At 45.8% G+C, this 21,927-nt stretch overlaps 2 protein-coding genes across 6 annotated transcripts in view; both read right to left on the reverse strand.

Annotated features, from left to right (window-relative positions):
- CKMT2 (creatine kinase, mitochondrial 2) overlaps window positions 1-662 on the reverse strand; it is a 31,644-nt gene extending 30,982 nt beyond the window's left edge. Inside the window, exon 1 of one of the 3 annotated variants that reach the window (XM_025438164.3) lies at window positions 546-662. Coding sequence is in view for 1 of the 3 variants with exons in the window: in XM_025438163.3 (XP_025293948.2) it covers window positions 251-374 (124 nt within the window). In the remaining 2 variants the exon portion in view is untranslated. Of the gene's footprint in view, window positions 1-250; window positions 392-541 lie in introns of those variants that run through there. The other 2 variants (XM_049108315.1, XM_025438163.3) reach the window with 2 other exon arrangements.
- A 3,863-nt stretch (window positions 663-4,525) lies between these two features.
- Window positions 4,526-21,927, reverse strand: part of RASGRF2 (Ras protein specific guanine nucleotide releasing factor 2) — a 237,898-nt gene continuing 220,496 nt past the window's right edge. For 2 of the 3 annotated variants that reach the window (XM_049108314.1, XM_025437016.3), the window contains 5 exons: window positions 19,823-20,020; window positions 14,126-14,205; window positions 13,054-13,171; window positions 12,394-12,462; window positions 4,526-7,610 (listed from right to left, as the gene is read on the reverse strand). In XM_049108314.1, coding sequence (XP_048964271.1) covers window positions 7,485-7,610; window positions 12,394-12,462; window positions 13,054-13,171; window positions 14,126-14,205; window positions 19,823-20,020 — 591 coding nt within the window. In that variant the 3' untranslated portion in view covers window positions 4,526-7,484. Of the gene's footprint in view, window positions 8,569-12,393; window positions 12,463-13,053; window positions 13,172-14,125; window positions 14,206-19,822; window positions 20,021-21,927 lie in introns of all 3 variants that reach the window. The other variant, XM_025437017.3, reaches the window with a different exon arrangement.

Below are 21,927 nucleotides of genomic sequence, written 5' to 3' on the forward strand. Positions count from 1 at the left end.
AGGGCTGACAGCAAGTCCCCGGGAGCCAGGCGGCGCGCGAGCAGGGACGAGCCCCCTAGGGCCGGTGGCGCGGCGCTGCCTCCCGCCTCCTCCGGGGGATTTCGGGCACCCGGCGGGCTCACGGTCGGCGACCCCCGGGGCGAACCTCTGGCCACACGGCGTCAACCAGGTGAGCCGGGGTCCGCCGCTGGCTTGGGCGCCAGCTCCTCGGGAGGGACGGCCTTCCGACGTTCATCTCCCACTTACTTACCCCAGCTCACGGGGCTGCACCTGCGTCGATGCCGCTGAGGTTGGAAATCGTTCCCAGAAACCAATGGATTAGCTGGAGGTCGCGGGCCCGAGCTCGGGGGCATTTCGAGCTTCCGTCGAGGCATTCCCGAGGGCAGGGTGCCGACCGGGCAGCCCACGCGCGGCGGGGCCGGGGCGGGTCGCCGGCCGGGAGCCCCCCCCCCCCCAGCGGGGCCCGCGACAGCCGCACCACCGCGGTCCCACCCGTCCCGACCCGCGCCCTGCGGGAATAAAGTCGGGTTTCGGGGCCCACTGACCTCGGAGCCGGAGTCCCCGCGTCCGCTGCCGCGACAGCTGAGAAGAGTGACGGCGGCGGGCGGCCCGGGCCGGGACAGGCGGCGGGCGGGGCGGGGCCCTGGGTGGGCCGGGCCTGGGGTGGGCGGGGGCGCTGGCCAGGTGGGGGCGGGGCCTGGGGTGGGCGGGGCGCCGGGCAGGCCGGGGCGGGGGCGGGGCCCTGGGTGGGCGGGGCCCTGGGGTGGGCGGGGCGCTGGGCAGGGCGGGGCGGGGGGTGGAGCGGGGCCTGAGGTGGGCGGGGGCGCTGGGCAGGTGGGGGCGGGGCATGGGGTGGGCGGGGCCCTGGGTGGGCGGGGCGCGGGGCAGGTGGGGGCGGGGCCCTGGGTGGGCGGGGGCGCGGGCAGGTGGGGGCGGGGCCTGGGTGGGCGGGGCTCCGGGCAGGGCGGGGCGGGGCCCTGGGTGGGCGGGGCGCTGGGCAGGGTGGGCGGGTTGGGCGCCGGGCGGGGCCCTGAGTGGGCGGAGTGGGGCCCTGGGCAGGTCGGGCGGGGCGGGGCCCTGGCGGGGCGGGGCGCTGGGCGGTGGATCCCGAGGCTCGGGTCGGCGTCGGCGCGGCCCCGCGGTGCCCTTGAAGCCCGGGCGCGGGCGCGGCCCCTGGGGCTGGGCTCGCTGGCGCCCGCCCCTCCGCGCGTTCTGCCGCCTGCGCGCTCGGGTCTGGAGGCTGCGGCTCCCGGCGCTCTGCCAGGTTGTGGGCGCGCGGCTCGGGCTCCGGGCCCGGCTTCGTGGCCCTGCGCCCCCTGCAGCCCCACCGGGCGGAGGGCGAGGCGGCTGGCTCCCGAGAACGACCCCGCGCCCCCAGCCGGGGGCCGAGACGAAGATGCTAAAGCTGCCTCTCCGCGGCTGCCAATCAGCCGGGGACCTGATGTCCTTCCAACCTGCTGTCTGCGGCCTGGATTCCGGGGGCAGTGGCAAGCACGTTTGCCTTTTTTTTTTTTTTCCAAAGATTTTATTTATTTATTTATTCATTCGAGACAGAGAGAGAGAGAGGCAGAGACGCAGGCAGAGGGAGAAGCAGGCTCCACGCAGGGAGCCCGATGCGGGACTCGACTCCCGGGCCCCAGGATCACACCCTGGGCCGAAGGCAGACGCTCAGCCCCGACTCCCCGGGCCGCCGTTTGTCTTTCGGTCGGAGCTCTCTGCGGTAGCCGGTAGCCGGCGGGACGACTTCACTTGCAATCTCCACTAGTTTAATGTGCGCAGAAAACCCTGCAGGCCACTGCCCTGCTTAAAAATAGCCCTCCTTGGGACCTGCGCCCACCAGAAAGGTTGCCTGTAAATAGCAGCGACGCAAGGGCACTTGGGCAGCAGCCCTGACATTTCAGAGGGAGCTGCCTGGGTGTCTGGCGACTGTCACGTACCCGGCTTCTCTGGCCAGGTGCACATCACCAGCTGGTTCCTTTCCCTTTTTCTCCGGGTCCAAGCCCGAGCCCAGGAATAACCTCCAACCTGGAGTGGTTCTCTTTCAGAGCTCCTACTTTGAAGTGTGACCCAAACCAAAAATAAGAATCTTACCTTTGCATGGGGTTACTGACCGGGAGAGGGCGTGAGGGGGACTTTCTGGGGTCTGGAAGTTTCCTGATTTTAGGGTGACCATATGGGTGCATACATGTGACACAGGAGAACTGGGTTCTTGTCTCACCAGTGGAAGAATGAATCTCGCGGACAACGGACAGTCAGCAAAGGAGGGAAGTTTATTAAGCAGAGATAGAAAGCTCAGAAGCGAGAGGGGTCGCGACAGATCTGCCACTGAGGGCTTTCTGGCCAACTTTTTATTGAGAACTAACCAGGAAGCCCACAGCCTGGAGATTTCTTTGTGCTTTCTTGAGTCATTGATGTATGGCTGTTTTGGGGTCTGCTGAGTTCCTGTGATTGCCTGGTAACCGTCAAAGGGAGATACTCCCTAACATTTTGGAGTTAGGAAGCCAGGTTTATGTGTGTGGTTTTTTTTGTTGTTGTTGTTGTTGTTTTGTTTTGTTTGTTTTGTTTTAATCTTCTTTGTTTTTGCTGCCTTATCTCTGTTTCCTTGGGATGGGTAGGAGCCTGACTCTGGGGCCTTTCGGTGTCCTTGGGATTTATGGGAGCCCAGAGGTTTATGGGAGCCTGACTCTGGGCCTTTTCCTTATCCTTTCCTGACTAACCCCATCTGTCCCAACTTCATATACGTAAAAATTCCTCAAGCTGCACACACAAAAGTCAAGCCCCTGCCTGTGTGTTGGTCATACGTTGGTTAATACATACGCTATCATTTTGGTCTAGCTTGTACTGAATCGAAATTTTTACAAAGCAATACTTATCCTTTCTACGTATGATTTACTCAGATATTTTCTAACCTCTTCTATGTTATTTCATTAAAAAAAATTACAGATTGGGACCAACCAAACAGACTGCATGATCTTCTAGGGGTCGGAGTTCCCAGTATGCAAGTTCTACCATAAAGGGCCATGGTCTTTCCTGTCTCTGGGGGCCTCCCCAGCAGAACAGGCAGCAAGCTGGAGGTCTCTGGGCTGACAGCTGCTCAGCAAGCTGGGCTCTGTGGGTTGGGGTAAGGGAAGGTGGAGTGAGGGGAGTTTAGGCCTATTTCTTCCTAAAGTAGCTCTTTGGCGGGCACACTGTTTCCAGTCATTTCAGGCACCAAATGAAATAAATCCAGTGACCCTGAAGTAACCCAGATCCCAAACCCAGAAAATGACGAAGCTTTGATGAGCATGGAAATGGAGAATTTATAGAATGGCAGTTACAATGAGAAACCCCTCTTCTTTGTCTGTTTTCCCCAAGTCCCTGCTAAAGGACATTTGGTGCTCCCCCCTCCTCAGCCCCTCCCCCCTTACCCCAACCCCTCATCTCTTACAGGGCAGTTTTACATTAGTAAGTAAGGTCAGAAGAGAAGTGGGCATGTTGCTGAGAAAAGGGGGTGCTGACTATCTGTTGGGGACCTGGCCATCTTGAAGCTTATGAGCGGATTGGCAAACCTCTACAAGGGACTCAACATAATTCCACAGTTCCAAAAATCCCTCAAACATGACCCTGTTATATGTCATTTATCCCTCTCTCATCACTGCCGACTCTCTTCCAAGTTCGGGGGTTCAATCCACACCTGGTAGCCAGTGTGGCCACGTGGCTGACTCTCGTCATACAGACAGGAACGGAAGTGAAGCATGCCACTGCCCTAACACTTGCATTAGAGGGAATCAGAATCAGTCCTGGGCTTATTCTCTTTCTCGTTCCTGAGTCCAGGGCTCTGCATGTGGCGGCGGGCAAGCGCAATGCTCTGCGGGACGGCCAACTCATAAGTTAAGAAGAACCTGGGTTCCTGAATCCCCACTAGCCTGATGGCTCATTTCAGAATTGGAAAAGAAAGCCAATGAAGCAGAAGACACCCAAAGTCCTCCTTCCCTCAGTTCTCACTTGTGGGTGACAGCTGCACCATGCTCTCTTTGGCTCGAAACGTTAGCACGACTTCATGTACTTGACATAAATCCACTTGGCCATTGCAGTAATTCTGAGGACAGATAGGCATCTTATTTCACAGGTGAGGAACTTAGCCTCAGTTGGCTCAGTAGCCCATCCAAGGTCAGAGTGATGGCTGGGCCATGTCCCCCGAGCACTCGGCCTGTTCATGAGTATCGAGCTGCCATTCGATGAACCGAGCTGTTTGGGCAGCAATGAGTTCTGTGTGCCTGGGGGTGGTCAAAGGTGGTCAAACGTGGGCTGGGGTGTCACAGGAAAGGTTCAAGCACTGAAAGACAGTGGGACTCAATGACCCTTGATATGTTTTCTAAGGATCCCCCCCCAATCTCTGATATTTTAGTGCCTTGCAACATAGGCTTCTTCCAAACTTTACTTTCTCCTGAACTTTAGAAGTAAAAGAATATCCGAAGAAGCCCATTGCTACAAAGAAGGCAAGGTAGAAAAATGCAAAAAGAAATCAATGAAGAGACTAACGAGATTTTCGAGAATCAAGAAAGGCAAAATTTAATTTGCATATAGGTATAACCCACACCCCACCTGGCAAGTGTTAGGCCACAGGCACAAACCCCTCTGTCAGAATCACAAATGTCAGCAGATTTGCAGTTACTGGACACAAATATTATGCTCCTCAAGGTAACACACGGGTCTGTCCATCACACACACACAAATAACAAAGAAATACATTTAAATAATTCTCTGCCAAAGAGAGCTGAGGATGGTAATCATGTTACCTCACATTTGGACAGCACATTACAGTTTACACTCTAACCCATGTTGTCCTGATGACAGCCCTGTGAGGTAGGCAGCACAGGAATCAAGATTAGTTCCGTTTTGCAGATGAGGAAATGGGCTCAAGGAGGTTTTAGCACTGGCCTAAGGTTTCCCAGCTTGCAGGTGGACATCTGGGTCTTGGACTCAGAGCTAGGGCACCTCGGCCAGCTCTTTCACAACTGCTTTTCTAGGGAAAAACGACATGGGCTGTGCAAAAGACAGTAGCTCAACATCAAGTAGATCTCTTCTTTTTCTTGGGCAGATGAGATCAAGTACAATCAACCCTAATGTTAATTTTAGGCTGTGTGGCAGCCAAAATGAATAATTATCTCAATCATCATCCATGTGTTTATACCTATAACAAAATGGTTGTTTTCTACTCTTTCTCTGCCCTGCCTTAATTTTAAGTCACCCACAGCCATGGAAAAATGACACTGTGATTAGATTTCATTGACTCAAGTCTTATTACCAGGATTCACATAGTGGCGTTGTAATCAAGTCACTATCTAAACTTACAATCTGCTCTCTTGCTGAAATGAAAGTGAATTGAGTTCATTTATTCCTTCTGGCTGTGGACATTAGCCTGGCTTTATTCTCTAGCCATAAATAACATATAATTTATTCCACCATGTAATATATATCCCATATATAGTATATCCCATTTCAAGAGTAGTAAAAAAAATGATAAACTTCACAGGTTGGATTTTAAAAGTCTTTAAAGCAAAGAGAAAGTTTTTTGTCAGGGGGAATAAAATCGAACTTTAAAAGAAAAGCTAAATAAAATCCTTTATTTTAAAATAAAAGTTAATGGGGTGGGGGAGAATAAGCCCTCTATCACATTATTTTTTTAGTTGAGAATTTAAAAAGTGGCCCAATCATTGCCAACCCAAGGCTATATATTTTATAATATGGTGAGAGAAGAGGTGCTAGTCTGTCATCATATACTCCAGAATGGATTCTCTTCCAAGTTATCCAGGTTCTAGGAGTTTCATTTGTTTTTAAGCAGTGCTTTAAGATTAAAAAAAAAAAAAAATCTAACAAACAGTGCTGGGGGCTTTGTGTGAGAGCCACTGGCAAATATTGCAACAGTAGTTTAAAATTCTCTCTTTAGATTCCTTCAGAGAAATGCTAAGGAAAAGTGACAACATTCTACTTCATGCCTAAATCTGTCACATAATATATTGGCTTAAGTAAGAGATTTGTCCCTGCAGCAAAACTGGATGTCTTAGCTAATAACGAAAGGCATCCCCTAAAAGTCCCAAGGTAATTTCATTGACAGTACAAAATGTGGGTATTCAGCTGAAAGCATGAAATTGGCTTTTTTACTTCTGATTTTCTAGGTTAATTTTGCAATAATATAAGAATTTGCTATTTGGTTGTTGGGGGCTGACCTGCCTTTGAGTCTTAGAAGTGGGTCTCATATAATGGAATATAGGCAGACACAGCTGGGAGTGCACAGTGCAACACTAAATACACACTTGAAAGGCAGAAGAGGATGGGTGCCTTAACAATCAAAAGCACTACAAGTTGCTCTTGGCGATTTTAAATGTGACCAAACTGAGGTTTTTTAGAATGCACATTCTTATCCCAGATGGTACAGAAATGGTGCAGGTCATCAAAAGGAGCACCCCTGGAGGTAGAGTTCTCTCTCTTGCAGTTCCAGCAAGGTTTCGGACTCTAGTAAGCAGGAGGGGCGTGTAATTCAATAAAACACTAAAGGTCATCATAGCAATTGATGGTTCCTATAGCTGACCACTGGGGGCGCTTACAACATTCTACAGGAAAACCCCAGAAACCTTTGTCACTGGGTTGAGGAAACCTGGGCTCTCCGAGAAAGGGGAGGAGCATTTGGAAATTCCTCGGTCTCTCATTTTTCTTTAGTAAGAATGGCTGCAGTGCCCCTGGAACATTTGGGTCAGAGAAATAATGGTCCAAACTTCCCGGGAAAGTGCACACAGAATGACCTCTTCGCCCCTGGGAAACTTTGGGGGCTTCAAAGCAGAGCGCATGGACCTTCCCACATGTTTGTTTTGCCTGAAACTACGATGTGTGTGGTGCTGTCACTGATTTTTCCTGGGCTTAGTCCACCTTCCAAGACTGTGTTTTTGAGCCAAGAAAGTTAACCTTTATTTTCCTTTTCTTCTGCAAGACCTTGAGGTCTTGCAGTTGACATGTATTAGTTCAAACCCTCAGTTTGTGAACACTGTGAAATAAATTGCATGTTATGCAGTTAGGATCCAGACAACCCATGCTTCTTATCATGCATCAAGATGCATCAACCTCTTATTTGAAACTAAAGAGAACAAACAAGCAACTTTAAAAAAAAAAAGAAAGAAAAAAAAGAAAAAAAGAAAGCATTCATTAGTAACCCTCCTGGGGTTTAGTGCTACACTGTTGGCTAATATGAGCTATTGAAAATATTTTTTGGAATGGTCTTCAAATATTATAAATAGTTTCTTTTACTTACTTGGTATCTCACTAGATAGTTATGTACAGAGATGGCCCTTACCATGCAGGAAAAATGTACATTTTCCACTTCTATGGTACATTAGGAACGCTAGTGCTTCCACTGGGTCTTACGAGCCGGCACATTGAACGTATTAGGCAGCCGTTAGTTCTAACAAGAGAATTAAAGTGCAAAGAAGGAGGGAAAACAGCTAGACAGGTCAATTTTTTTTTTCACTGTCAGCATCAATATACTTCATGCCTCCAAGAGAAACCAGCAGGTGCAATAGGCTCAGGTACCAAGAACTCTGTATTTTGCTGTTTCTTCTTGTAAAGCAGAGCTCTCCCTGAGAAGAGAAGAGGGAGGTGAACGCGAGATAGCCCTATTTCTGCAACAACCATCAATCCTGGAAAAAGCCGCCTCACCTCCCGGCCCGGGCAGCGGCGACCCCTGCACTGCGTCTTCTGATGCAAGCGCTGTTGAGCGGTGGGTCCCCGTCCCCCCACACATGGAATGTGTTGCCTCAGAAGTATCCCCAAATTGAAAACCAAGGATGACCGGTGCAGGACCGTCTACCAACAGCACACGGACGTGTGGGTTTGCAAGAGAAAATCCTGTTGAACAACGTTCTAGAAAATACAACCGTATTTGCAGTGAGCGTAAAAATGGTTTGTGCAAATCAGAAAAAAAAAAAAAAAGGAGAGAGAGAGAGAAATCCGCCTTCACCGTGGGGAGGGCAGGGGGCAAGCCGGGAGGTGCGGGGCCGCGCCTGCAGCCAACCGCGGCCCACGCATGCGCAGTCCGCTCCCTGCCCTCGGTCTCCCCGGGCCTGCTGCCTCTGGACCAAAGCAGCAGTTGCAGGCGGTGCGGCTCCTCCCACGTGAGCTCCGAGGCCCCGAACCATGCACGTGCGGGACGCCGGGGCTGCTCGAGCGCCGCCCCGCAGACGGAGCCTCGGCCGCTCTGGACGCTCCTCGGGAGGCAGAAAACAGCGGAGGCGGCGGGCGGCCCGCGGGGGCGGGGGGAGGGGGTTGGTGCTCGGCGCGGCGCCCCCCGGAGGAGCGCACCCTCGGCTCACCCCCCACCCCCCGAGTCTGCAGCGTCCGGCCCCCGCCAAGGGCCGGGGCTTCGCGGGCTGGAGGGGGCCTGGGTGCGCCCCGAGGAGGGAGGAGGCCGCGGGGCGAGGCATGCACGGTGCGGGCGGCCCAGCCTCAGGCCGGGAGCCGGGGCTCGATTTTGAGGGACAGTTCGTAGAGCGTGTCTTCGTCTATGATGAGGGCTTTGTCGAGCAGGTACTGGGTGACCTGGAGGAACAGGGAAACGCCGGCCGTGGGCTCGCTCCGAACACTGTCCCCCGAATGCAGTCGGACACAACTCCACATGCCCCCTCGAGCATTTAAAAATGTTACGGGATTTTTAAAAAAGAGATCATGAATATATTCTCATTGGAAAGAAAAGAAAAAAGAAAAGAAAAAAGAAAAGAGGAAGGAAGGAAGGAAGGGAAGGAAGGGAAGGAAGGAAAAATGAGGAAGGGGGGAGAAGAAGAGGAGGAGGAGGAGGAAGAAGAAGAAGAAGAAAGAGGAGGAGGAGGAGAAAGGGAGGGAAAGAAAGAAAGAAGAAAGAAAGAAAGAAAGAAAAAGAAAGAAAGAAAGAAAGAAAGAAAGAAAGAAAGAAAGAAAGAAAAAGAAAGAAAGAAAAGGAGGAGGAAGAAGAAGGGAGAAAGAAAGAAAAAGAGAAAAAAGAAAGATGAAGGGGAAGGAGGAGGAGAAATGGAGGGAGGGAGGGAAAGAAAGGAAAGAAAAAGAAAGAAAGAAAAGAAAAGAAAGAAAAAAGAAAAGAGAAGAAAGAAAAGGAAAGGAAGAGGAAGAAGAAGGAGGAAGGGAGGGAGAAAGAAAAAGAGAGAGAAAGAAAAAAGAAAGAGAAAGAAGCCGAAGGGGAAGGAGGAGGAGGAGGAGAAAGGCAGGGAGGGAGGGAAAGCCAGCCACCATACACTTCCCATCCTCTCCCAGCTCCTAACCCCAGGCACTTCCCTGAAGAGGCGCCGCTGCTATCATGTGGTTTGCATTCTCTTTAGATCCTACAGGTACTTACAGAAACCTGTTTTCCCCTTGTGATCCTAAGGTACATCTTACTCTGCTTTCACATCTTCACTGTGAGGCAGGGAGAGCTCCCCACGTCGGTCCACAGAGTGTGAACGCTGTGCGGCACTAATATGTGATCCACCAGTTTAGTCACCAACTTTTTATCGAGAGGGGTGTTTGCTCTTGACATTTCGCTATCACACAAAGTGACAGTAAAATCCTCGTTAGCACATTTGCTTGGTGCTCACATGGGAATGTTCCTTGGGGACGTGCATTCACTTCTAGTGGACGTGAGAAGTGAAAGGAAAGGAAATGACACTAAAATAAGAATGTTGGGGCCTGGTGTATTTCTGTGGAAATAGTTCTTTACTTTTATTGAGCTAAAACTTACGTAGGCATAGCTCATGGTCCGCTCAGCTTTACGTCGATATCACAGTTGGACAACCCCCCTCCCCCAGGAAGGTGCTCATTCAGCTTCCCTGTCTGCTCCCAGAAGCGGCCATGGCTGTGATTCTATTACCACGCATTAGTTTGGTCTACTCGAGAATTTGGGGTTTTTTTTGTGTTTTTCTCTTCTTTTTTCAAGAACTTTATAGAAGCAGAGGCATACAGTATGTACTTGTCTTTTAAGAAATATTTTATGTAAAGTCAATTTGCCGACATATAGTATAACACCCTACAGCATATACTTGTGTGTCTAGCTTCCTTCACCCAGTGTGCTCTTCCGAAGTTCTTTCAGGCTGTGACAAGTATCACAAGTCTGCCCTGTTGTTGTGTCTCCTGTGAGACACACAACATCTGTCGATCCATTCACCTATTTATGGACCCCTGGGCTGTTTCCAGTTCGGGGCTATTATTAAGAAATGCTATGAACACTTCATACAAGACTTTCAGTGGCCATGTTGTCATGTGCCCCTGGATAAATACCTGGGAGGGATATTCCTGGGTCATCAGGTAGATGCATATTTAATGTTTTAAGAAATATCCACAGGACACAGGTTTCTAAAGTGGATGAACCATGTTATTCTCGCCAGCAATGTAGAAGAGTTGTGGTTGTTCAGTTCATCAATTTTTAATTCTAACAGGTGATGCAAAATAACCTCTGAAACTGCAGTACCTGGTATTATTGTGCACAAACTAATGTTCGGGATTTCCAGTATTCTAAAATTTTGTTTATCTATAAGGTGGAAATGATGCCTCATTATAATTTGTGTTTCCCCTTCTCACTAGTGAAGTTGAGCATTTAAAAAATATTTATTGGCTAATTTTGTTTCTTATTCTGTGAGTTCACCTGTTCATAATTTTGCTGATTTTTCGACTGAGTTGTTTATATTTTCCTTACAGACTTATAGAAAGACTTTTATTCTGTCTCTTTGTTTCTACGTTTTACAATTATCATCTCCTAGGTGTGCCTGGGTCACTCAGCTGTTGATTTTGGTGAAGAGCTCAGGGTTCTGAGATCGAGCCCCTGGTCAGACTCTGTGTTGAGTATGGAGCCTGCTTAAGATTTTCTCTCTCTCTTCCTCTCCCTCTGCCCCACCCAGCACCCCACTCTTGCTCTCATTCTCTCTCACAAAAAAAAAAAAATTTTTTTCAAAACAATCATCTCCTAGTTGACTGGTTTTATTTTTGCTTTTAATTTTTTTTATTTTTTTTATTTTTTTTTATTTTTTATTTTTTTACTTATTTATGATAGTCACAGAGAGAGAGAGAGGCGCAGAGACACAGGCAGAGGGAGAAGCAGGCTCCATGCACTGGAAGCCCGATGTGGGATTCGATCCCAGGTCTCCAGGATCGTGCCCTGGGCCAAAGGCAGGCGCCAAACTGCTGCGCCATCCAGGGATCCCTATTTTTGCTTTTTAAATAATTGCATTTTGTCATACCAAAGGTTAATTTTGATGCAGCAAACTTATTCAAGCTTGTGTCTTACAGTTCATATGTTCTGTATTTAGGAAGATCCTTCAAATCTAAAGGTTGTGAATATTTTGTACTATATTTTATGCAAATAATTTAATATCTGTTTTTATATTTAGGTAATGAACTCATCTGGACTTTTTTTGCATGTGTGACTTATCAGCTGTAGAGCTAAAATTCCTATTCTTTTACTTGACTGGTCAATTTCTTTCTGGCACTTTCTTTAAATGCCTCCCTTATTCCATATTAGATTTTCATATAGACAAAATCCGCATCTGGACTACATCCCACTCCACTGAATTTGCATTCTTATGCCAATGTAGTCCTGTTTTATTCACACAGCTTTAGGAAATGCCTGTGTATCTGGTAGGAAAAGCTCTTATTTTTTCCCAAAAAATCCTTGTCGTCTTTTTTTTTTTTTTTTTTTGGCCTATCTAAGCTGACTTATGGGTTTCACAATAAGTTTGTCAAGTTCCATGAAATAATAAGGAAAACATGGCTGTGAGTTATATGTGAATCTTCTGTACTACCCTCTCAATTTTTCTGTAAAGCCAAAATGATTCTAAAAAATAATACCTATTTAAAAAAGAAAAAGGAAAGAAAGAAAGTCCAGTTGTGGCTGGAACAGAGGAAGAAGGGGGGTACATGATGTGAGATACATCCTGAAAGATGACAGGGGCCATATAATCTAAGACTTATGAGACACATCAAGACTTTTTCTTTCTTCATCCTAAGAGCAATGAAAAATCTATGAAATATTTTATGAAAGGGACATTTTCCTCTGTGTTTCAGAGAGTTCTATCTGACTGCAATCTGTAGAATGGACTTTGCATTCTAGAGTGAATGCAAGTAGACAGGTAACAGATAATTGGTGGCTTGGACCAGGGTGGTGATGGTGTAGACAGGTTCATGAGAATATAGAATATAGAATATACAACAGATAGAACTTGATAAATTGATGTTCTTTTTGCCTGCCTGCTTGCTTGCTTAATCAGAGTTGCCAAAGATTTGTCTATTCAATTGGTCTTTTCTGTGAGTCAGCTTTAGATATTATCAATCAACTTAACCACTGTTTCTAATTCATAAATTCCCACTGTTTCTTTATTAGTCCCCTTAACAACCACATGATATTACCTTTGGCTGATGGTCTATTCGATAGCAAGTCTGCTGGAATTGGCGTATCTCTCTGATGATGTGTGATATCTAGTAGAGAAACAATAACAACAAAAGCAAAGAAAAAAAATATTTCCTTGTATCACCACACATTCTTCCTGGCCCTGCTCACAAGTAGGCAAGGGCTGACTCCTCCCCACCCCCCGCCCCGGGAAGGGTCAGAGCCCTGCCCTATCATTTTCTATGCCCAGCCAGGGCTTTCTTGCCCTTCAATGAGCCACGTGAAATGCAGCAAGACACTGAATTCACAATCAGAGGAACAGCTGGCACTGGGTGTGCCCTCAAGTTCAGAGGTGGCAAGCTTGGGGCATTACTGTCCTTGGGCTCCTTGTTTCTATCTTGGCGCTCAGAACCTGGTTGTCCAGCAAGAAGCCTTCCACATCTGTGTGTCTCGTCTTAGACAGTCGTCCCTGGAGCTTTATTCCCCGCCCCTTTGCCCAGGCTGCAAGCTGAAACAACCCTGCTGAAAATCACTTCAATCAGCCACAGCAGATTAATTAAACCCAGTGTCCCTTATCCCCGCTGCCTCAAAATGCAAAAGCAGTGACCTCCCTGACTAAGCCTCTTCCCTATAAGCCACTGGAATCGCTGCATCAGGTGGACGATGAAATTATCACCTACCATTCTCATTTTGGAGAAATTAACGAGGCCTTCCTCAGTAAAGTTTGGTGTTCCTTCTTCAATAAAGGCCAGGTCTGTCAGGTACATCCCCAGATAAGGAACAGCTGGGGGGTTACAGCTGCAAAACCAAGAGACGTTGTTCTCAAGCTCATTCACACAAGCAGCGATTCCCCTCCCCTGTTTTACAGGAAGCAACTATGCTGCTTCAATCCTGAAGAATAAAGCCTTGTAATTCCGTCTTCCCAAGCATACTCATGATATTGAGTTTCCAATACATCTCACAACAGAATCTAATAGAAAATTACAGCCCATATCTTACAATGTGCTTGAGACAGTGGCATGTTCAAACAACAGGATGTCTTGCAGACAAATACAAAACATGTGCTTAGCAGTACTTGTCTGCAGTACTTGTAACCTGGCCATACTTCTCCCAGGAGTAAGAGCATGCAGGAAGCTTAAAGAACTGGGAAGAAAAATCAATGTGGTTAGAGCTTGTAAAACTTGTTTTCTGTTTTGGTTAGTATTTCAATGTTTTACAAGGTAACATTTCAATATTTACAAGATGATATTCGATGTTAATGGATATCCCCATTGTACTCTAAAGCGATGCCTTCTCTTTTTTTTTTTTTTAGGGGGTTACCTTGGTCTTCTCAGAGTCAAGAGTGAGGACACAGACTTTTGAACCAGAGAGAACTGGGTCTGAGTCCCAGCAAGAACACTTGCTAAGTGATGCTGGGCAAACTATGCAAACCACAGTCTCCTCATTGTGTTTAGGTTAATAAATACCAAATCAAGAAACTTTTTATAGTAAAAGATGCTTTTATTTTGGAGGTAAAAGCTGATGTTATTTTCTTCTTATTTGGGATAGTCTGCATGCCACGTGTCTGTTTACAAGACAATTACTGTATGCATAGTATTTCAAATATAAAGAAAAATCAGGAAATACCTAGATGATGGAAGTCATTTCCCATTTTTTTTTTCAAGTAGGAGGTAGGCCACTATTTGTATACTGTATACATTTTTAAAATATATTTCTGAGTTGTGAATAACTTAGTAATTGAGATAAACATACTTTTTAAGGGTTTCTCTGAGATTTTTAAATCTTCCTTCAGATGAAACGGTCTTCTGAAGCTTGTCCATTAGAGCTTTTGTCTAGAAAGAAACAAACGACTTAGCATGTCATAAAAATACTCCTGTGATTTGACAAGATGGGTAAGTTACCAAGAGATCCTCAATTCCCTTCTACAGTTGCAGGTGCTGATACCTTTGTCAGACTGTTGTGATATGATATTTTCAAAATACAGACATGGGGCATTATCATCTAATTTAATTGATTAAAAAAAAGAAGCATGTGAAGAAGAGAAATTGACTACACTGCTCATTTAGTCAAAAAGAGGAAAATGAAAAATTGCAATGCATGAGAAATTTAGAGATTTAAAGACTTGATAAAGCACATGTTGAATTACGGAATCTTAAAGGAGAGGTTTCATGTCAGGTGGTTTTCATGGTGAATCTTTTGGGTGTTAATTTCCAAATCATCAAAACACAGATTTGGTTGCTTGGCTATCTTCTGCTACAAACCCTTTGTTTTGTGATCATCTTCATCAACTTGTTAGAAAAGTTTAAGTGACATTTACCAAGAAATAAAACTGTTGTTGATATTGATCTGGAGTTTCTTCCATGGACATGAGAGAATGGTAGGGTGGCCCTTGGGGGTGATGACGCATTCCTGGTAATACCGATGCCCGGGCAGGTTGGCAGGGAAAGGCACCTGGAATGCCCAAGCTGCAACACCTCAGACTAATTTGCCTCAATCTGGAGAGGATGTGCATGCTTCACAAGAGCTTTCAGAATGACTCAAAGGGCTTCCTTCTCCATCCTGGTTCCTGAGGACTCTGAAAGAAGACAGCCAGCAAGGCCTGGCAGGGATGTAGGTATGGGGAAATGGGATGGGGCTGGATAGGCCTCTTGCCAGGCCCAGAGCTATCCTTGGGGAGAAAGAAGCTGCAGAAATATAGTCTGTCCTATAGTCACAGACCAAATTTGGTGGACTCCAGACTGCACATTCCACCAGGCCTTCTGGATGTTTCCCAGACAGGACTCAGATCGGAAGAAGAGACAGCTAGAGAGCAGACGGTATGATGAGAGTGTCTGAAGTGGAACTTATCTACAACCAGGCACTACCTATGGTGACTACACTGAGGTCCTAGGCCCTGGAGGATAGTCCCTCACTCATCCTAAAGCCACATCAAGTGACACATACATGTGGTTGAAATGGTATATTCTATTTAATGCCTCTATTGGAGTATATTCAATTTTGAAAAAAAAATAATTTGGATATTAGTCTTATCACCCTATTCCATCATCAGTTATTCCTAAAGCCGCATCGTGTTAAAGACATGAATCTCACTTAAGTCAACCACAGGAAAGTCCTAATATTTTCCTTTCTTTCCTCAAATGTTTCTTTAAACTCCAGTTAATTGACATTCAGTATCAGGTGTAGAATTCAGTGATTTGTCACTTACATACACTCCCTGGTGCTCATCACAACAGGTGCCCTCCTGAATGCCCATCACCTGTTTAACCCATCCCTGACTCCTGCCTCTACTCCAGTAACCCTCAGTTTGTGCTCTATAGTTAAGTCTGTTCTCTAGTTTCCTCTCTTTCCCCCCCATGTTCATCTGTTTTGTTTCTTAAATTCCACATATGAGTGAAATCATATGGTATCTGTCTTTCTCTGACTGACTTATTTTCCTTGGCATACTCTCTACCTCTATCCACGTCATAGCAAATGGCAAGATTTCATTCCTTTTTATTGCTAATATTCCAATTTAGTGTGTGTGTGTGTGTATAGTGTGTGTGTGTGCAGTATATATATATACCGCATCTTCTTTATTCATTCATTAGTCAATGCACATTGGACTCTTTCCATAATTTGGCTATCATAATAATGATGCTGTAAACATCGGGGTGCACGTATCCCTTTGAATGGGTATTTTTGTATCCTTTGGGTAAATACCTAGTAGTGCAATTGCTGGATCAGAGCCCTAATATTTTCTTTTTTTTTTTTTAAGATTTTATTGATTTATTCATGAGAGACACACAGAGAGAGAGGCAGAGACATAGGCAGAGGGAGAAGCAGGCTCCATGCAGGGAGCTTGATGTGGGACTTGATCCTTGGACCCCAGGATCATGCTGTGGGCCAAAGGCAGGCACCAAACCGCTGAGCCACCCAGGCGCCCCAGCCTAATATTTTCTTAAAGATGATTTAAGAATCTCTTGGTATCAACTCAGATGAAAAAAAATAGGGGGAGGAGAATTAAAGAGAAGGCAGAAGTGTGACTTGCTGATCTTGATGAAGTGTGACAATATCTATGACAGGAGAATATGCTCTTTGTATCCTGTGCCCAACAGCTAAGGCTACCATCGCTTTAGGAGGAGGCAAAATCTAGCCACAACAGGGGCATCAGTGTCCAGCTTTTAGATTCTGAAATAGCTGCTTGAAGCCCGTTTTAAAAACAGTATCCTAGTGGTAAATGTGTGGCTCAGTTGGTTGGGCGTCTGCCTTCAGCTCAAGTCAGGATTCCAGGATCCTAGGATTTAGCCTCTAGTTGGGCTGCCTGCCCTGTGGGGAGTCTGCTGCTCTTTTCCCTCTGCTATTCCCCTCTGCCCCTCTCCCCTGCCCACACTCTCTCATTCTCTCTCAAATAAGTAAATAAGATCTTAAAAAAAATTAAAACTAAAAATAGTATTCTAACACCCATTCATCATAAAATCTCTCAAAAAACTAGGAAGAGAGTAGTTTCCTCAATTTTATAAAAGCATTTACAAAATACCTATAGCTAGCACTATCCCTAATGGTGAAAGACTAAATGCTTTCCTCATGAGATTGAAAACAAGGGAAGAATGTCCTTTCTCACCACCCTTATTCAACATAGTATTAGAAGTTTAGCTAGAGCAATAAGACAAGAAAAGGAAATAAAAGCATATGAATTGGAAAGAAATAAGATAACTCCTAATTTACAAGTGACAATTGTGTATGTAGAAAACCCCAAGGAATCTACAAAAAAGCTCCTAGAACTAATTAGTGAGTTCAGCAAGGTTTTCAGCAAGGTTGCAGACAGAAGACCAACACACACACACAAAATCAATGACATTTGTATATATTAACAACGAATGTGTGGAAACCAAAATTAAAACCACAATAACATTTAAAATTTCTCTAAAGAAAATGAAATATTTAAGACAAAAATCTAAAACATTTATACAAGACTTACATGCTGAAAATTTCAAAATGCTGATTTAAGAAAGCAAAGAAAGCCTAAAGAAACGGGGAGACAGATTGTGTTTGTGGACTGGAAGACTCAACAGAGTAAAGATGTCAGTTCTCAAATTGACTGGTTTAATGAAATTCCAATAAAAATGTCAGTAAAGTTTTTTAGACATAATTTTTTTACTAAAATTTATATGGAAAGGCCTTCCTTGGGGCCTCTCCACCTAGAGCAGCTAAAATAATTTTGCAACAGAATAAAGTGGGATGGATATAGAAAGAACTCCCAGATCTCAAAGGTAAAAAAAAAATCCAATTAAAAAATGAGCTGCAGACATTTCATTGAAGAGGATAAACAGATGGTAAACCACCATATGAAAAGATGTTTAACATCATAGTTAGCCATTAGGAAAATGCAAATTAAAACAATAATGAGATATCAAAATGGCTAAAATAGAAAACAGTGATAACACCAAATGCGGACAAGAATTTGGAGAAACTGGTTCACTCATACTTTGTTGATACTAGTATAAAATGGTACAGTCACCCTGGAAAAGAATTTGACAGTTTCTTATAAAACTAAATGCACAATTACCATATGATCCAGCATTTGCACTCTTGGGCATTTATCCCAGAGAAACAAAAACTTACAGTCACACAAAACCTAGATGTGAATGTGCATAGCAGCTTTATTTGTAACAGCTCCAACGGAAAACAACCCAGATGTTCTTCAAGGGGTGAATGGTTAAAATGTCCTACATTTATACCATGAGTACTACTTAGCAATAACAAGAAACTAAGTATTGATACATGAATGGATCTCAAGGGAATTTTTTAAAAGCAATCTCAAAATGTCACATACCATATGATTCCATTTATATAATGTTCTTGAAATGATGAAATTTTATAGAGATGGAAAATAGATTTTTGGTTGCCAGGAGTTAAGGAGGGGGCAGGCAGGAAGTGGCTATGACTAAAAGGGTGGTGGCAGGAGGGATCCTGGTAAGAACACCGTGTTGTATCTTGACTGCTAGGGTAATACAAGTACATAAAAGTCAATACAGGCACAAATGAGTATATGTAAAACAGATCGTCTGAATAAGGTTAGTGGATGTTAGCAATGTTAACTTTGTGATTGGGATGTTCACAGTTACATGAGAGGTTGCACTGGGGGGCACGAGGTGCCAGATGCAGGGGATTTCTATTATTTCTTCCAAACCGTATGTGAAGCTACAATGATCTCAGCATAAGAAGTGTTGTTTGTTTTTAAAACAGTACTTATAAAAGCTGTGGCTTTTATTTGCAAGGTCCAAGACTTTGTTCACAGACAAAAGAATTTGCCTCTGGTACCAGCAGGATGTGAAGGAATCTAGAAAATTCTCCCAGTGCCCTTTGAGAGGGCTAAGGTAGTTAGTTATCTACTGATGAAGAGTTAGCCTGCCCACCAGGCATTACCAAGGGCAGGGCAGCCTGTAGGAGAGGCAGGACACATCCAGCTCGGAGGAGCCAGGGAGAGCCAGGGAGGGCCCAACGGGAGGGGAGATCAGCTAAGCCACCCTGTTCTGGACAGGCCAGGCAGGAACACACATACAACGGGCACATGCAATTCACAGCAGCCTGCACCCGGTGACCAACCAGCAGAAGACTACAACAGGAGACCAGTGGGTGCATGTGAGCTCCCAGAAGCCCAGAGGAGCCCTCCCCTCAACACCCCCCAACACCTGGGAAGAAGGCCGGGAGAAAGGGCAAAGGGGAGATCGTGATTTCATTTGAATCTTAAAAATACTGAATGAAAACGACAGGCATGAACAAGCTGAGTCTAATTAAAAGAAAATTAAGAACGTTTTCTGCACACCTAAGTCATTACGACAAAACTTTACTACATAAATCACCAAAGAAAACAACTAAAAAAAGTGAACACTGAGGCCCTATGGCATTTCTTTGCTTACTTTGGGGAGAAAGAGTGGACCCGCAGGACATCGCTCTGTTCATTGGAATCAAGGTGTCTTCCCTCAATCAGGAAACAACTCCTGACTATCAACCACACCATTTGAGGCTGTCCCCCTATATGTTTTGCTTTTATTTTTTAAGATTTTATTTGAGAGAGAGAGTGTGTGCACCTGGGTACGGGTGAGCAGGGTAAGGGGCAGAGGGAGAAGCAGGCTCCCCACTGAGCAGGGAGCCCGATGTGGGCTCAATCCCGGGACCCTGGGATCATGCCCTGAGCCAAAGGCAGACCTTTAACCAACTGAGCCACCTAGGCACCCAGTGCCCTGTGTATGTTTTAATGCATGTTTTGGGTTGCATTTGTTTTTCAAATTAACCAATTAGAAGGGCACATGAGTGGCATCAACGAAGTGATAAGAACGCAGTAATTACCCACACTGGCCCCTTTCTTTGGCAACTGAGCTGCTCAATTGAGTTAATTATTTCCTAATTAGTACTGTTCCTCTGGGCCTCTCCTCTCCGCAGCAGGCTGGGTGGCATGCAGGCGCTCACCTGCTTGGACACCTTGGCCCAGGTTCTCTTCAGCCGGTAGATGGCACTTCTGTTTAAGGCTGAGGTGATCTCCAGCACGCCGTTGTAGTTGTGCAGGCATCGGCAGATGTCCGCCACGGCCACCCACTTCTCTATCGCGTTGGCCCGCGAGCTGACGTCCGCATAGTTCATTATCTGGGAGGCCACCAGGTTACTCATCTGAGACAATGGAAAAGCCAAGAGACGCCAGCTAAGAGCCAAAGGAACGCATTCAGGCAAAGTGCCTAATTAACCATAGAACTGTCAGGAAAATAGGTGCCGAGAGGGATGGAGATCAAAGTTCCTATTTAGATACCAACCTTCTTAAAAGACTAAAGTGTGTGTGGTAATAATAATAATAATAATAAGAAACTAATGGGAATCTGTTCATCCTCGAAGCAGACAGAGGGATTGTTTGGCATCAACGTGTTGGGGGACCAGGTCATTTTTTTAATCAGTAATTTTGATGCAGGAGTTATTTCCAGTAATCACTGAGGAAATGGAAAAGAATGAGCTAACCCCTGAGGAATGGCAACCTTCATGGGTTATGGGTTTCACTCCTTGGAGCCTCTCCACATGTTTCTCCGCCCCTGACACGTGGGGACCAGGAAGCCCCACTTACTTCTTATAAGAAAACATATTTACCCCCAGTCAAATCAAACTCTAACCGGATCCGCTCTCAAGCCAGACACATTTAGGGACAGAGGAAGAGATAACACTTACTCCATCTTATCTCACTGGATCTTTTTCCCACCAGAGTTAATAGGACCTATAGTTTCAAGGCTAAGTACCATAATTCTATCAGTTGAAACCAAGAGAAAAAGAAGCAGCTGGAGCAGCTCAACACTTAGAATAAAGAAAGGAAAAGAACAGTTGAGGGCTGATTACTAACAAAGGGAACGCAGGGTCTGTAATCTTATATCCATACACTTTATTTGGCAAATATACCGATTCTCTGACCATTCCATAGGTATTTCAGATGTCTCAGAATTATCACTGTACATATTCATTAAAAAATTATTTTGTGTTGAGCACCTAGAATGGAGTAGGCATTCTTTAGGTTCTGAGAACAGGAAAAACAAATAAATCAGCATCCTTGACTTCAAGGTACTGAGCCTAGTTAGGTGGAAAGGTGAAGGGAGGCAGACACAGACAAGTATCATGTAGTGAAATACAAAGCTAAGTCTGCATGGAAGATTTGAGGACCTGGAGATAGCAGGGGGCATCTGGCTAGTAGAGAGGAGGCTTCCAGAAAGAGGTCATCCCTGCACTGAGTCCTAAAGGATGGGCACGAATTAGCCACTGCTTTCCATTAAAGGAGAAGAACATTTGGAGAGGGACAGAGGTAGAAGGTGAGGTGTAACAAAGGACCTGGCAGTTGTCTAAGGAGCACAGGGAAGCCTCGAGAGAGACACAGATGCCCAGTAGGCAGGGCCATGTTGGCCATGTTGAGTAGCTAGAACTGCATCCTGAAGGTGAGGGGAAGTCACTGACAGGATTTTGTCATGAAAGTGTTATAATCAGTCTTTCAGAAAAGTTATTTCCGTGACACTGTGTGAAGAATGGGTTTGGGGGCAATGAGATGACCGTGGAGATAGTGATGTAGGAGCTCCTGGAGAAAGGGTGAAAGGTCAAGTCGAGGTTATGGCAGTAGGAAAGAAGAGGAACAGAAGGGTCTGGGGCATATGTAGATTTAGAGCTCACTAATATATTGAGGAGTGAGGTGGGGTAGGTGACAGAGAAGGGGTCAAAGATGACCTTTAGATTCTGTGCTTGGGTGAGTTCGTGGTCTGGGCCACCACGAAAGACTAAGAACATAGCGTAAGATGAAGAAGTAGGCTTGGCAGGTCCAGGAGGTACTAATGCTGAGTTCCATTTGCAATCTGTTGAAGGCACGGTGCAAGTAGCCATCCAAGTGGAGACGTGAGGGTCTGGAATCTGGGATGAAACTTATGATTTGATTATCCATTGTATCGCAAGTGTATGGATGGCACAGACCATAGAAAATTATTTTCTGCAGCAGGGGCTCTGCTTCTCAGACAGTAGCCTAGAGGGGTCATGCGTCCTGTCCTTTAGGAATGCGAGAA

The sequence above is a fragment of the Canis lupus genome, chromosome 3 (genome assembly GCF_003254725.2).
Source record: "Canis lupus dingo isolate Sandy chromosome 3, ASM325472v2, whole genome shotgun sequence".
Classification (NCBI taxonomy): domain Eukaryota; kingdom Metazoa; phylum Chordata; class Mammalia; order Carnivora; family Canidae; genus Canis; species Canis lupus.